General features: G+C 41.9%; 1 protein-coding gene across 4 annotated transcripts in view; it reads right to left on the reverse strand.

The window, feature by feature from the left end:
• The window catches only part of itsn2a (intersectin 2a), a 37349-nt gene that overhangs the window by 6126 nt on the left and 16267 nt on the right, over nucleotides 1-14956 (reverse strand). For 2 of the 4 annotated variants that reach the window (XM_028605020.1, XM_028605019.1), the window contains exons 8-27: nucleotides 14385-14527; nucleotides 14100-14163; nucleotides 12936-13073; nucleotides 12723-12829; nucleotides 12380-12642; nucleotides 12145-12294; nucleotides 11911-12051; nucleotides 11710-11797; nucleotides 11472-11611; nucleotides 8534-8676; nucleotides 8006-8402; nucleotides 7080-7249; nucleotides 6815-6875; nucleotides 5295-5587; nucleotides 5153-5193; nucleotides 4877-5043; nucleotides 4386-4419; nucleotides 4062-4183; nucleotides 3082-3178; nucleotides 2002-2193 (exon numbers count right to left, since the gene is read on the reverse strand). In XM_028605020.1, coding sequence (XP_028460821.1) covers nucleotides 2002-2193; nucleotides 3082-3178; nucleotides 4062-4183; nucleotides 4386-4419; nucleotides 4877-5043; nucleotides 5153-5193; nucleotides 5295-5587; nucleotides 6815-6875; nucleotides 7080-7249; nucleotides 8006-8402; nucleotides 8534-8676; nucleotides 11472-11611; nucleotides 11710-11797; nucleotides 11911-12051; nucleotides 12145-12294; nucleotides 12380-12642; nucleotides 12723-12829; nucleotides 12936-13073; nucleotides 14100-14163; nucleotides 14385-14527 — 2951 coding nt within the window. Of the gene's footprint in view, nucleotides 1-1738; nucleotides 1784-2001; nucleotides 2194-3081; nucleotides 3179-4061; nucleotides 4205-4385; nucleotides 4420-4876; nucleotides 5044-5152; nucleotides 5194-5294; nucleotides 5588-6814; nucleotides 6876-7079; nucleotides 7250-8005; nucleotides 8403-8533; nucleotides 8677-11471; nucleotides 11612-11709; nucleotides 11798-11910; nucleotides 12052-12144; nucleotides 12295-12379; nucleotides 12643-12722; nucleotides 12830-12935; nucleotides 13074-14099; nucleotides 14164-14384; nucleotides 14528-14956 lie in introns of all 4 variants that reach the window. The other 2 variants (XM_028605017.1, XM_028605018.1) reach the window with 2 other exon arrangements.

Consider the following 14956-nt stretch of genomic DNA (forward strand, 5'->3'; position numbering starts at 1 on the left):
TGATCCATATTTCCATTTATCTTTAGCAAAACTACACACTTCATGCCTTTGTATCAGAGGGGAAAAAAAGCCTCTAAAACACGTCTAGCTGCCTCTGCCTCGCTCCCCTGGTTAATTAGTTAAAGAAACATCAAGGGGAACGCAGGAAAGGGAGAGAGGGAGGGGGGTAAGGGTGAGTAATAAATGCCTTATAGAAAAAGACAGAGGAGAAAAATTAAATAGGAAAGGGTAAAGGAAGCAAAATAAATTAAAAAAGGGGATCAAAAACAGAGAAGCAAAGAACACCACATCCTAAACGAGTGAGGTGGAAAGCGCAGAGCTGGGCTGTTCTCGCTGGCAGCTGGGTTTCCTGTTGCGACAGGGCAATTCGGATTGGCTCAGACAGAAGGGGGGAGGAAGAGGAGGAGGAGGAGGACACAGAAGAGAAGGAGTAGAGAGGAAAGCCAGCATTACTGTCCTACAGAGGAAAAAAAGAGATGAAGTGGAGGAGCGGTAGGGGGAAGTGAGTGAGATGAAGGAGAGATGGAGAGACATTAATATAGTTTTAATATTAATGCTAGACCCTTACATGCAGGTGCATTAATAATGTATTTCTGGAAATGTAAATGTTGTTACTAATCAAATCAGCTGGAGGCATGATAGTAAGTTCTTCCATTTTTTTTCTTCTCTCTGATTAAGCGCACGCCTTGTGTGTTAGGATTTCATGTTCATTAGAATTAAAATTTCATTGTGTTTTGTGTCTGCAGCTTAAACAAGTCCATCCTAATTAAACGTCCAGTGTGTTCACTCTTGTTAACAGAGATCTACTGCTGTGGGGAGAACACGCAAGCTATGAATACTAATTCAAACACACAACTCCTGCTTAAAAATGGGCCCTTTTTTTTTTTTTAAATCTTCAGACCGGCTATGTGTGAATAAGAAAGTAGAAGTAGAATCACACCCTGTCCAACAGACACACAGGAGCATGCATAGTGTGCACGTGCATTGTACATTATCTCTACCTACCTTATCAATTTCCCAGTGAAAATTAAGCTTCCAAAAATGTGACTGATAAGGAAATATTTGCTCTTCATTTGAAACAAATCAGTGGCTGTTCCCTTTTGTTCTGTGACCCAGTGATTCGCTGGTAAGACATTTTGGGAAATACACTCATTCACTTTCTTGCAGAGAGCTAGATGAGTAGAGTGATACCACTCTTATGTCTGCACGCCGAATATGAAATACAGCAAAAGATGGTTATCTTAGTTTAACATAAAAACAAGGGGAAGCAGCTAGCCTATCTAGCTAGCCTTGTTGTATTTCTGTTTTTGTAAGATTAAAGCAAATTAGATATAACATATTATTTAGTGAGCTTGATAAGTGTTGGTATTTTTATGTACTTAAACAGAGCCAGAGACATTTTCTCCTTCTTTATGCTAAGCTTACTGCCTGCTAGCTCCATTTAAACAGACACATTTCTGGCAAGAAGGCATTGAGTGGAACATAGTTTCCAAAATGTTATACTATCCTTTTGATTGAATATCAATTGTTGGTGCAGCCACTTCAGCGCCACTTAAAAGGCAATTTAAATATAAACAATGATTATTATTTTAGTCTTTTGTTAATTTAAGAAGGTGTGACACCCCATTCATGAATTTTCAATAAGCACCACACCCAAAATATGCGGGGATTGAGCCTTTTAAGTGCAGTGGGTTCACGTTCACCATTGAACCCCTCAGTGACAGAAACCAACTCTTACCGTCACTCTCTCCATGCTCTGACATGGATAAGGGATCTACTGTACCTACAGTGAGCCAAGTCAACCAATCAGATTGTCAGCAACAAGAGCAAAGTTTGTTTCTACAGCCAATAAATATGTTTTATCAGTTTGAACAGTCTTATTTTCCCCCCAACAACACTCCCACAATAATTCCAACTCCATGTGTGAATTATTGATTTTCACTCAAATAATATGACAGAGAAATATTGTCCCTCTGAGGACAAGTTCTTAGGTTTACTCACATTTCTGGCTGGGGTCTGATTCTGTGGTCATCTTGACATAATTGGTGGGCAGCAGGCCGGTGACCCCATTGACATCTCCTTTCCACCAGTCAGGGTTGGTCTTGTCCAGGATGCTGATGAGCTGACCCTTGGAGAAGCTCAGCTCATCCCGATTAGCAGCGGTGTAGTCGTACATTGCAATAACTTGGCACACTGAGGGGAGAAAAGGCACAAATGTTATTTATTTTTTTTAAGGATCTGAGTTTAAGCATGTTGAGATGGTTTAGTTAACTGAATTTTTGCGAGGTTTTCTAGGAATGGCAATGTTGGTCAGTTGGTCGGTCCACCACTTTTGTTCAGACTGAAATATCTCAACAACTATTGGATGGATTGCCATGAAATTTGGTACAAACATTCATGTCCCCCTCAGGATGAATTATAATAACATTTCATCTACCGCCATCAACAGGTCAAATTATTAAATTGACCATTCATATTTGACCAAATATCTGCAAAACTAAATACATTCCCATCAGTATCAGATGTACTTGGTTTTTAGTGCTAATTAGCAAATGTTTACATGCTAAACTTAAATGGTGACTAAGGAAAACATACCTGCTAAACATCCGCATGTTAGCATTGTCATGCCATTAGCATTTAGCTCACAAAGCATGGCTGTAGACTCTTAATCTTGTTAAATGTCATCAATGTTACAAAATACCGAGACTTTTTAAGGTTTTCTGGAATTATTACTGGACAAAATACAGCATTAATTGGATATTTGGATACAATGCCATTCAACCCTAAAAAAAAAAAAAAAAAAAAAAAAAAAAAAATGACAGAAATGCAATTCCATATTGTATACACTCATTACAGGTTAGTCGGCCACTGATACAGGGAGTTACAGTGATGTATTAGCATCTTAGTATTTGCACCATGCTTGTGAATGCTTTCATGGATTACGTTTGTGTAAAATGTCAAAATCAGGGAGTTATTGGCATAGTTGTCAAAGTAATAGTGGCGTAGAAATATCAATGTGTCCGCTGGACTATATAAGACAGAGGCGATCAATCATTACGTTCGAAGGGTGTCAGTCATCACCTGGCAGAGGGGAGGGAGAGGACTTGCTGCTGGAGGGGCCGAGGAGCTTGACGTGAGAGGAATGAAACCAGCCTCTCTGCCGCTTCTTGCCTCGAGCCTGGAGGGGAAAAGAACCAGTGAGAGTAAATCAATCTCCTGCTGGTTAAGTTCTGAATTCTACATCGAGAATTGATTTGATGAATCAATTTTATCGGTCAGAGAGCTGCACCTCCAGAGTCTCAGCAGCGCAAACAAACTATACTTCATTGTAAATCAAGCCAAAGCCTAAAGTCTGTGGAATGACTAAAAGGTTGCTGTTCAAGGTATCATTTTACTTGTGTCATGTTTTTAGTGCTGTTAGCACATGAAATACATGATAGATTAAATCTGCCTAAGTGTATCATGTTGCAACACATTTTTCTTTAAATCTGTTTATAAAACATTACATCTTTTTCATATTTACATTTTCTCAGCATCCTTCAAACAGAGGAAGAAAAGACCATCAATGTGGATATTTAAATATTCTCCATTATGACGGATTACTGATACACATAAGAGCTCCAAGATGCAATTGATCTTGAACTGCACATCAGCATTAAGAGGTAAATATATAAAGACTACTATGACTCTTTTAGGGCCTTTATAGCACTAGAGTGCGGATCGGGCCGCATTTTTCTGTCCGAGCCCGACAGACATTAAGATATTTATGTCCGAGCCCGACGCGAGCCTGACACAATTAAAAAAAATTTCTCATACCAATGACACATTGTAGGAAGGCATTCAGAAATGTCAACAGATGAGCGCATCAGCGCACACGGGGCAACAAGCGCACGTTAACACAGGCGCGCACCTACATAATAAGCTTTTTTTAATTTAAAATGTTCAATGCCTTATCTCGCTGATGTGACCGAGCTCGACCCGAACCCGAACATCATTTCTAAATATCTGTCCGAACCGGCCCGGTTCGGGTATCCATCCTCTATATAGTATTAATAACTGACCTGCAGTTCCCCGAGCCACCAGCCGGTGGAGTTCTTGGCCAGGACCACGATCAGTTGCCCTGGAGACAGACGCAGCTGATGCATTGTCGGGGTGACAGCGGCGGTGACTGCCTGGGCGATCTCTGTTGACCGAACAGATAAAGCTAAGGATGAATTTAGATCAGGTAAATGTCAAGAGCATTACAGATTTAATAAGCAGACTGTGTGTGTCTGTCTGTCTGTCTGTCTGTCTCTGTGTGTGTGTGTGTGTGTGTGTGTGTGTGTGTGTGTGTGTGTGTGTGTGTGTGTGTGTGTGTGTGCAGAATTTGTGAAAAACTGTCTCACCAGGCTTTTTGATTGGAGCTCCAGGTTTTGTTGCCTAAATGAATAAAGTAGTAGTAAATGAATGAGTAAAGTAGTAGTAAATGAATGAGTAAAGTAATAATTAAGTAAATTCCATTCAAAATGATGTCACTTGAAAAAATAATAATGTTAGGATGGCTACTAAATGCTAGCTTTTAATTGCTTTCTAGAATCGGTTGTCAAGAAATAACACATGCTTATCTAAGCTAAGTTTCCAAACTTGCTTATTTTATCTGACTAACAATAAAAAATGAAAAAAAGGTATGATTGATAAAATGTCTGCTGTTATCCTGCTGACAAATCTTTGCAATATTACTTAGACTAAATATCTATAACATACTATACACAATAAATAAAATCATAAATTAAACTAATTTGTGTTTCTATTATTACAAACATTTCAGATTTAGGTCAGAAACGGCAAAAACCGTGGTGGTTATAATAATACTTTTTTACTTCACAGCTTGAATCACCTCTGGTTCAACAGGTCGGACATAGTTGGAGGGAAAAACCCCTGTCTGATCGCCGATGCATCCTCGCCACCACTCTCCTTCTCTCTCTGTCACCATGACAACATCTCCCTCAACAAACGTCAGGTCCCCCGCCTCTGGGCTCTCATAAGTGTACAAGGCTACATACTCTGGTTAGGATTAAAATACAAGAGTGAACGTCAGAGCCACATATGTGACAGTAGGCTTGTCATGATAATATGTATGTGAGACCCTTTTCTCCAGATAAACTACACTTACCCTCTAGCTGAACAGAGTCAGATGTGTCCAATGCATCCACACTAAAATGGGAAAAATCTGTCAATTTACGATCGGCTTAAAGTTAACATCAGAAAAGTGTGTGTGTGTGTGTGTATGCATCTTCTCTCGTATGTCTACATACTCTGCATTGCCACCCGTCTCCAAGGTGACATAGGTTTTGGGGAACCATCCCCGTGTCCCGTTGAGCTGTCCCAACCACCAGTCTTCCCTCTGCTGTAGCACGCTGATGACGTCACCCTGTGAGAAGCTCAGCAGCGCAGTGATGACATCATCCGCATCGGAGGCGAGGTTGAGGTGCGTTTCTGAGGTGGCTGACCACGAGGAGACGGCTCGAGCCAGCAGAGGGACGGAGGACTGAGGAGTGAGATTAGTAGAGCAGCGAGGTTTCACGTTAGGCACAATGGAGCAAGTCATCTATAAGAAATCAAGGAAACCATCAAATTAGCCTCCCAGCGACTCATCTAGATATAGAGCAGTTTAAAATATCTCTGTTCACCTAACACTTTCTGACCATGAGACCTACTAACACGCATGTTATCTTTTGGGAGATGGGGATCTGTACATTTCTGTGTGACCCACAGAAAGGCAGAGAGAGAGGAACTCTCAATAGGGAAAAAAAGCTATAAATATACAGCCATGCTGCTGTTGAGTGTGTGTGTGTGTGTGTGTGTGTGTGTGTGTGTGTGTGTGTGTGTGTGTGTGTGTGTGTGTGTGTGTGTGTGTGTGTGTGTGTGTGTGTGTGTGTGTGTGTGTGTGTGTGTGTGTGTGTGTGTGTGTGTGTGTGTGTGTGTGTGTGTGTGTGTGTGTGCCCCAGCAAGACCTAGTTAGTTGCCTGCCAAAGCCTGTTTATAGCTCAGATATACAGTGAAGGCAGACAGCAATACACCAACAGGAAACCTAGCAAAGTACAAGCCAACATTTTAACTATATTTAAACCTGCATGTTTTTTTTGGCAGTGCAACAAGCTGTAAACACAACATTGACATATAATCACCTTACAAAGTTGACATAGCAACCTATTAGTAAACAGTTGCTTATTTACACATCCAACAGATACAGAGAAACATTAGCATTCATTCAGAGTCATATACATATATAATAATATATATAATAATAATATAATGTATGCGAAATGCTCCACTATGTTCAGCAGCTACTTGCTAACTTTGACTGTAAGTATATAATAGCTGGACATGATGTTGATGAGAGCGGTGAGACTGAACCAAAACATTGTTAATATGAAAATATTAATTATAGAAGGTTTAATCTTAATGAACTGGCAGGACAGGGAGGCCTCAAATAATCCAAAAGCTCATGACGTACTCTAAAAAACCTTTCGAAAAGATATTATGAGAATGTTTTGTCCTTGTGATGCCTAACAACAGAGAGTATACAGAAAGGATGAAAACAGATAACTCCCATGTTGCTACTGTATGAAACATAGGCCTACAAACTACTCTATGCAGAAAATGAATGCTAATCTCTGAATTGACACAGCAACAAAACAGGGTTTTAATTTGCATCTGGAGTAGGTCACCAAAATGTGTATCTGTCCATTAGGAAGGAGTTTTCTTTTAAGAAAACTAAGACCCATTTCACCACATGCCAACGAGTTAAAAGTAAACATAAGTCGAGCTTTACCTGTGAAGCGTCTGATTGGGCAGGAACAGTGCTGTCACACGCTACCTCTCCATCTGGGACTCTGGGTTAAACAAGAGGGACAAACCATAAGGGAAGGAGCCAACGCAACAATAAAAACAACCCAACAGTACTGTGGCATAAATTACAAGATGTTACAGAGTAGCAGACAGCACAAAAAGCACACAACTGTACAATCTTTAGTGCAGGGGAACTGACATATCACACAGAAAGTGTCTGTCTCATCCTGTTTCTTTCTCTATTTTACCCTGTGTTAAGTGGTAATGGCGGCGGACAGGACGATGTTCCAGGTGAAGAAGGGGTTGCCTCAGTAGAGGGGGAAGGACATTTCTCTGCGTAACTCTGGGGGAACCAGCCCCTTTTTCCACGGTAACTCCCGCACAACCAGCCAGGCTCACCGACTGTCTTCTCATCCACCTGCATCATGGAAAACAGTTTAATCAAACACAACAAGGTGAGGATGATAAACATGTTTCCCAACTGCAATTACTATTACACACCAATCATACATAATTAGTTATGTTTAGATCTAAGGTTTAGACACCTATCACACACCAACTGCTTGTTTCACTGTCCTTTTTACTTGGGCAGATCTGAAAACTCTTTGTTTATTTCTGTCCTGCATTCTTTGCCACCCCATGTCATGAGTCATCAAATATTATATTACAAACTAAAATATTACAGTAAAACTCTACATCCAACTGCCACAAATGCAACATCTACAGTAACATTAGTTAATTAGCTTACATGTGTGCTAGCTACAGTAGCTATAAAGAAGGCTAATGTGATTATAAAAGCAGGTCATGTTTTAAACAAAAAGAAATAACATGTAAATGTTATGTTAAACGCCTGTTATTTAGTGATATATTTTTCTTCTTAAAATGATGTAGCTGAGAGGTGATGCTAATGACAGCTGAGATGTGGTCCACAGTAAACATACTGTATTCCTGACAGAAATAACTAATAATTATAAACAATTCCCTATAATCCGTAGTTGTAAATGCATATAGGCCATTTAAACCCACTTATAGAAACTACACTTTCTTAAAAAGCAAGAGGTAAATTTAAAAAAAAAAGGACAAGAACAAGATTTTTGTGGCTTTTGAAATGCTGATATAGGTTTATGCATCTAATGGTAAATGTGTGAATATGTGTGTAGTGTGTGTCTCGTACCTCTATGAGGCCGCTTGCATCTATACTCAGCTCATCTGCGTTTCGGGCAACAAACGAGTACAGAGCTCTATACGTGGTCAGCTTGGAGGATCGCTGAGCCACCAACACCGGCTGCTGTCCTCCTCTTTCCTGCTCTTCTTTGGTCCTCCTCTCCTCCTCCTCTTTCTGTTTCCTTTCTTCAACCTCCTCCCTCCTCCTCTTCTCCTCCTCCTCTCTCCTTCTTCTCTCCTCTTCCTGTGCTTTCTCCTGGGCTGTTCGGAGGCGAGCCTGTGCCTCCCTCTCCTCCTCCTCCCTCTGTCTGGCCCTCTGCTCCTCCAGGAGCCTCCTTTGACGCGCCTCCTCTTCCTCCTTCTCTCTCTTCTCCTGCTCTTTTCTCTCCTGCTCTAGCTTCGCCTGTCTGTGGGAAGTAAAAAGCACGACACAGAAAATGTGTTTTATTGGAAATGAAGGCCACCTAAAATATCTTGAGAAACAAAAGATTCACGTCAAGCATGAGTAATTTGCAGCCCCATGTTCCCTCACACTCACCTGGCTGCCTCTTCTTCTTCCTCCCTCCTTCTCCTCTCCATTTCCTCCTCCCTGCGCCTCTGCAGCTCTCTAAGTTTCTCCTCTTTGACTCTGTGCAGGTCGTCCAGGACAGCCTGCTGCCTCACCTGCTTCTCCCTCAGCTCCTGATGCAGCCACAGAATGTACAATGCATGAGAAAGGCATAAAAGACACAAGCATCAACCAGTTTAAGAATGCAGAGACAGGGTAATGATCAGCCACAAAGCACAACACAACTATATGCAAGCTTTCATTCTGCTCCGACCATAAAATGTATAGGATGTACAGTACTCTACATCATGTGTTGCAAAACTCATCTCTACAAACTTCACCTGTTTGGTGCACCTGTATGGTGCAACAATACAATCATTTCCAAACATGCGAAACTGATGTAAAAAAAAAAAAGTCCAGAAACTGGCAGCCATTCACAGAAACATGCAGATGTGTGTATAGGCCTATATGTATATGCAAAGTTTACAATTTTTTTCCCCTTTCTAACAGGGAAATCCTGCAGGTTAAGCATTCTGTGTGTGTGCGTTACTGTCAGGGTGCATCCTGTTTACACTGAAAACACAGGCTAGAAACAAATCCCATGGAGAGAAAAAAAAGGAAGACATGGTACCAAAGCACAGCTCCATTTAGTGAGTCAAAAGACAAAAAAGCAAGGATGAGCGAACAGATCGAATCATCTCAGGATGAAAAGGAGAGTAAGATTAAACATTGTGGCTAGAGGAAAAACAAGAGGTGAGATGGAAAAAAAAACCTCATAGTAAGGAGTGGTGGTGAAAAAGATTACACAGTGGGAGGTCGAGAGAGAGAGAAACACAGAGAGGAAGAAAGATAACCTTGATGAGAAGGAAGAGCTGGCTGAGGCAGGCCAGCAGAGACAGAAGGCCCCGCAGGACACAGTCATCCATATCCCCAAGCTATGAAAGAAACACACCGTGTGATGATGGCAGGAGGGAAAGCGGGGAGGAGAATAGAGGAGCGGAGAGAAGGGGATGGACAGAAGGTATAATAATGAAAAGAGGAAAACAGAGGTGAGTTGTAAGACGGATTTAAAAAAAGGAAAGCAGAAAGAAAAGAAGCATCAGAAAAAGAGACGAGATGAACGTTAATTAGTAAGAAAGATGTCCAGGTAGAGGGAAGCAGAGAAAAAGGGACGGAGGAGAAAAAGAAGGGCGTTAGAAGCGTTGAGTTAAACATTTTAACAGACCAAAAGAGAGGGAGCAGGCATTTTGATGCTGCAACTATCAGATTGACCATACATTGTGAGAAGGCATTACATCATACATCACAGGTTATGAATTTTCAGGTTTTCTGCCAGCGAGTGTGTACGTCTGAGTCCGTATGTGTGCAGTAAGGGTTAGGTAACAAGGTTTTCTTTGCCCGAGGGGTGAAACTCTAGAGTTACCAAGACCAGCTGAACAAGATTTCACAGTGGTGTTTTAAGTGTGAAACTCACACTATTCTATTCCAATAAACCATTGCTGAAGGAAATAAAGAAATACAGCTTCTGGTTTGGAACATTGGTGTAATTCATCATATAGTGTTGTTCTAAAAATACCCAACTGTTTTCTAAAAAAGAGTTAGGGCCTCAAGAGCCAATTATTTTCTGGTTCTTTTTTTGGTTTAGAAAGTACACTTATTTGCTTTCTTGCAGGGAGTAAGATCTAACACTTAAAAACAACGCAAATTAGTATATTTCCCAAAATATCAAACTATTTCTTTCATGGCAATTTTGAAAAATTTGAATGTGAAGACTTAAAAGACCATATGCAAGTTTTAATTGTGTAAATGTGACATATTTGCTAATCTACTTCAAATGTATGTCTTTTTTCTGGGAAACTTTCTTATATTGTGTATTTAAGTTAAATCAATACGCCCACATGAATTATTAATAGTGTTAAATAATCGTAGTGTAGCAATGCAGTTTAAACACTGAATGCAAAATGTGATGGATTACACAACTCAAGTTAGCTTCTTGAATCTCATTCCATGGGATAAAAGACAGTAGCATGGTTGGTTGGGATTGACAGGTGTATTATGCTGCGTTCCAGGCAACGCGTAACCCGTGTTTTCGCAACCTTCTCCCCGTGAAAGCGCCCTGGAACGGCAGTCAAACCGTAACTTACTACCCGTGAACTTGTACCAGATTGTTGTACTCCCAGTTACAGTTTTTGATGTCACACACACACACACACACACACACATAAACAACAATGGCGACACCTGTTGATGCTGTACAGACGCCGTTGATTAATAGTGAGAAATAGAAATAAATAGACATAAATAGGCAACATAAAGTTATTCCTCACATTGTAATCAAAGCAGTACACATACGATTGTGTACTACTACAGGTTATGTTTATTAAATGAAGCCCCAAATATGTTGCCAACTAGAAATCGCTAGTATCAGCTAGCGCTAGCTAACATCAAAGTTAGGTAGCCGCTAGCTAATGTTAACGTTAGGTAGCATAACCTGAACCCTGCCAATGGCACAATTTTCAGCTAGCCAGCTCGTGACCTTGCCTGGAACACTACCATGTCGTGAGTCGTGACTTGAAGTTGTAACTTACGGGCTAAAAATTGTGTCTGGAACGCAGCATTAATGTATTAACAACTCAGCTCCACCCAGGCACGTCACAATATTTCAAATCTTAAATTTTGTGCCTCCAACAAGTGACCAAGATATTGAGAAGTGAAGCTAAACTCCTTCAAAGCTACAACTTGTTCCCTACAAAGACCTATGGGTGACACAACAGACATCAAAGTGTTTCTATAATCTGTGATCTGACCTCATCTGCAGCGGGCTGACGTGGCTCGTCCTGTGCTAATTTGGGTTGGGTTGAATTCAAAAAGTCTAAAAGGGCTAAAAAGGTCTTCAAATATCCTGAATTAGTCTGTGCCGACCGCTGACCTTAAGCTCCTTGTTGTACTGCTCCATTTGGGCCAGTTTGTCTGTGGTCTCCCTCTCCAGTGTGTCCAGCTGGTCCTTCAGTCTCCGGCAATTCACTCCTTTTTCCGTCACACTCCCGGTCATCGAGGTCAGAGTCACCGCTACATGGCAAAGGTCAAAGGTCAGAGTGAGCAAGGGAGAGAATTCAGTGAGCGCTATGATGTCTTTGTGTTGTGCAAGCAGGCGTTTGTTCACCCACAGGAGGGTTTGTTGAGGTTGATGATTCGCAGCTTCTCGTTCAGCCTCTGTTGTTCTGGGACCAGCTGTAGGAGCTTCCTCTGCCAGTCCTATGGCAAACACAGAGGCATACAAACAGAATGAAGAAAAAAATAAAAACATTCATGGGAATATATATATATATTTGACGGCGAGGAAGTGAAAGCAAAAGCATTTCTTTAACCTCAAGCTGAAGCTGCAACGTGTTGATCTCTATGATGCGTGCGTCCCTCTTCTGATTGACAAGATCCACCTCTGTCTTCAGGATCCGCCTCTTGCTCTGAGCGTCACGGAGACGGTCTGAGATCTGCTTGTGCTTGTTGCCCTGCGAGACCGGGCACAATTGATATCAGTGTCTGCCCACGCTTTCCTGCTTGTAAGTGCACTTTTTTTTTTTTTAACGTTAGTGCAGTCTCACCACAGCCTCCAGCTCCAGCTCTAGACTCTTCTTTTTGGCCCTGAGTCGGGAAATCTCTTCCTGCTCCCCCTCTCTCCTCCTGCCCAGCTCCTCTCTCTTCCCATGCTCCCACGCCTCCCTCCGTTGGCGCTCCATCTCCTGCTTTGCTGCCTAAAAAACACGAAGGAACATGGTCACCGGACATGGCAATCTAGATGTTCAGCATCTCGCAGGTGAGGCTACTTCTCCCGCTCACCTCCTTCCTCTCCAGCTCTCTCAGCCTCTCCTCCTCCCTCTGTCTCTCAATCTCTCTCTGCCTCTCCAACCGCCTCTCGTCCTCCAGCCTCCTGCGGTTCTCCTGCTCCCTTGCATCCCTCTCCCTCCTTTCATGAGCCTCCCTCTCCTCCCTCTCTCTCCTGTCCCTCTCCTTTCTCTGCTCTTCCTCCAGAGCCAGTCGGCGTTTCTCCAGCTCGGCGCTGCCTCGCGCAAAGTTTTCCTTCAGCTTGTCCTCGAAGGACACTACGAAGACAGAGTAAGTAAGAGTAAGACCAAAGACTCAAATTTCAACAAAACATAACAGTGTGCGGGACATGTCGTACCACTGCTCTTGGTCTTTTGTGCAGGTTCTACCTCTGGTGTGTCTATTACACAGGGAGTTATGTAGGGCCCCGTTCCATTAACAAGCTCACTGGGCTTGATTCCTCCTCTGAAATGAAAAAAAAAAAAAAAAAAATAAAGAATCTCTGCGGTTGTTGTAATAATGAATGTATTAATGAATCCAGTGAGTGAGTCAATCTGTGTGTGTATCTTACCTGAGAGAGGGAGGGACCAGGTCTTGAGGCAGTGTGAGGGGTAGGGGTCGGCCAGTTTTAGCCATGTCCACCAGGTGCATGGCCAGAATGAACTCATCAGCTTGTAGCTGACCGTCCTTATCCACATCTGCCAAGGTCCTATATACGCACAACATATTACAACATTTACAACACATTGTAAAGCAATAAAGATGATCTGTAACTTTTTTGGTTAGAATATCATGCTTTTCAAGAAGCATAACTGTTTTCTTCGGAGGCAGCGGAACAAGCTGAAAACACAGACAAATTATCACCTCATGAAGTTGTTATGGGGAACAAGTTCGCAAACAGTTGCCTATTTCCACATCCAGCGGGCACAGCGCCACATTAACATTCATATTCCAACTCCTTTCAACACACTAACCGTGACCACCCAATGTGAATCACAGATCATTCTACCCAATCACTAATAATACGTCCCTGTGTTTGTCAACTGTCCTGTCCAGTCTTGTCAGTTCTGTTATCTTCCCGTCTCACTTCCCTCTGTTGTCTGTCCGTCACCTTGTCGCATTTCATGTGTTATGTGTTACGCTCCGTACGTGGTGCTTTAATCCATCCCTGACCTTATATGGAACCAGGGTCTCACTAAAACAGGGTGAATGGTTACGGTAGGACAACAGTAAATGTACGGAATGTAATTCTAACTCTGAATGTAACATACTGTGTATATAAAAATATATTGCTTTATTAAAAATAAAGTTGTCCTCTGGTGGTAGGAAAAAAACAACAACAAAAAGCCATTCATTTGCAGATGTTTCTAACCATATTCTAGTCCTATATTCACTCTCCTTTTAGCTGCGTTTGGTTTTCATTAACTCCGGAGAGAAAAAATGTGGCTCTTTTAGCTTCGTTAAGGTTTTAATTTTTTAATTTTATTTTTTATTTTTTTGTGGAAAGTCATGTTAAATGACAAACCAATTGGCAATAAATCATATTCATGTGAAGGTTTTGTGTTGTAAATCATGGCAATCCTTTCCACAGGTGAAGAAGCAAAAATACCAGTGTCGTTAAGATTCAATGGCATTATCCATCTATCTCTGCCACACACACACACACACACACACACACACACACACACACACACACACACACACACACACACACACACACACCCCTTATACTCACCAGATGGTAGCGAGCTGAGTCTGGGTCAGGTTGGATGCAATCAGCGCATTTCTAACCTGAGGTCCTGCATAGTAAAAATAACATCAGAAATAATAACAGAGTGAATTCTCACGCCGACTGATCGTGAACGTGTTTGGGTACATCTGACTGCCACGTTCTGTCAAATGGGGTTAAGAGCAATCACTTTGAGAAGGCCACTCATGAGCAGCCAAGCTGTCCTGAGATCCCTGTGTTTATTTACAGGAGTGTGTATACTGTAGACACCTGTGTCTGTGTGGGACCTACCAGACAAGTAGCCACTCATGAGCTTGTCTAGCGTGTTGAACTGCTGTCGGTACTTGAGTCTCGCGCCCTGCGGAACGGCCCAATCACTTGCACCCGTCTTCGGAGAGTTACTGGCCAACGACGTGGTGGAGGAAGAATTGGAACTACGGACAGAGAGAAAAAAGAGAGGCATGTCGACACACAATTATATCACCTAAAGGGAAATTACAGAATAATATTACGTGGTCAGCGTTCCCTTTCTCCCCTGTATTCAAGCCTCGACTGAAAACCACTAATTGCTCCGAGACTCCCAGCTGTTATCTCCCAGCTCTTAATTAGCTGCAGAGGAAGCGAGCGACCACGTAGATAATGACTCTCTGAAACGAGACAATGGCGTACTCTCGGGCTATGCTAATCAGCCGTTGTGTTTTTATTATAAACAATGCCTCTGCAAGAATAGCAAAAGGATAGGCTGGGTCGCTGATGGTCATTTGAGGAGAATGTACTTTTTTTTCGATCATTATAGCTTGGTGGAAAGTAGTAACACTCATGTAAAATAAAAGAAGAGGTTTCAGGGAGACAATGGGACATAC

This window comes from Perca flavescens, chromosome 18, assembly GCF_004354835.1.
Source record: "Perca flavescens isolate YP-PL-M2 chromosome 18, PFLA_1.0, whole genome shotgun sequence".
NCBI classification, from domain to species: domain Eukaryota; kingdom Metazoa; phylum Chordata; class Actinopteri; order Perciformes; family Percidae; genus Perca; species Perca flavescens.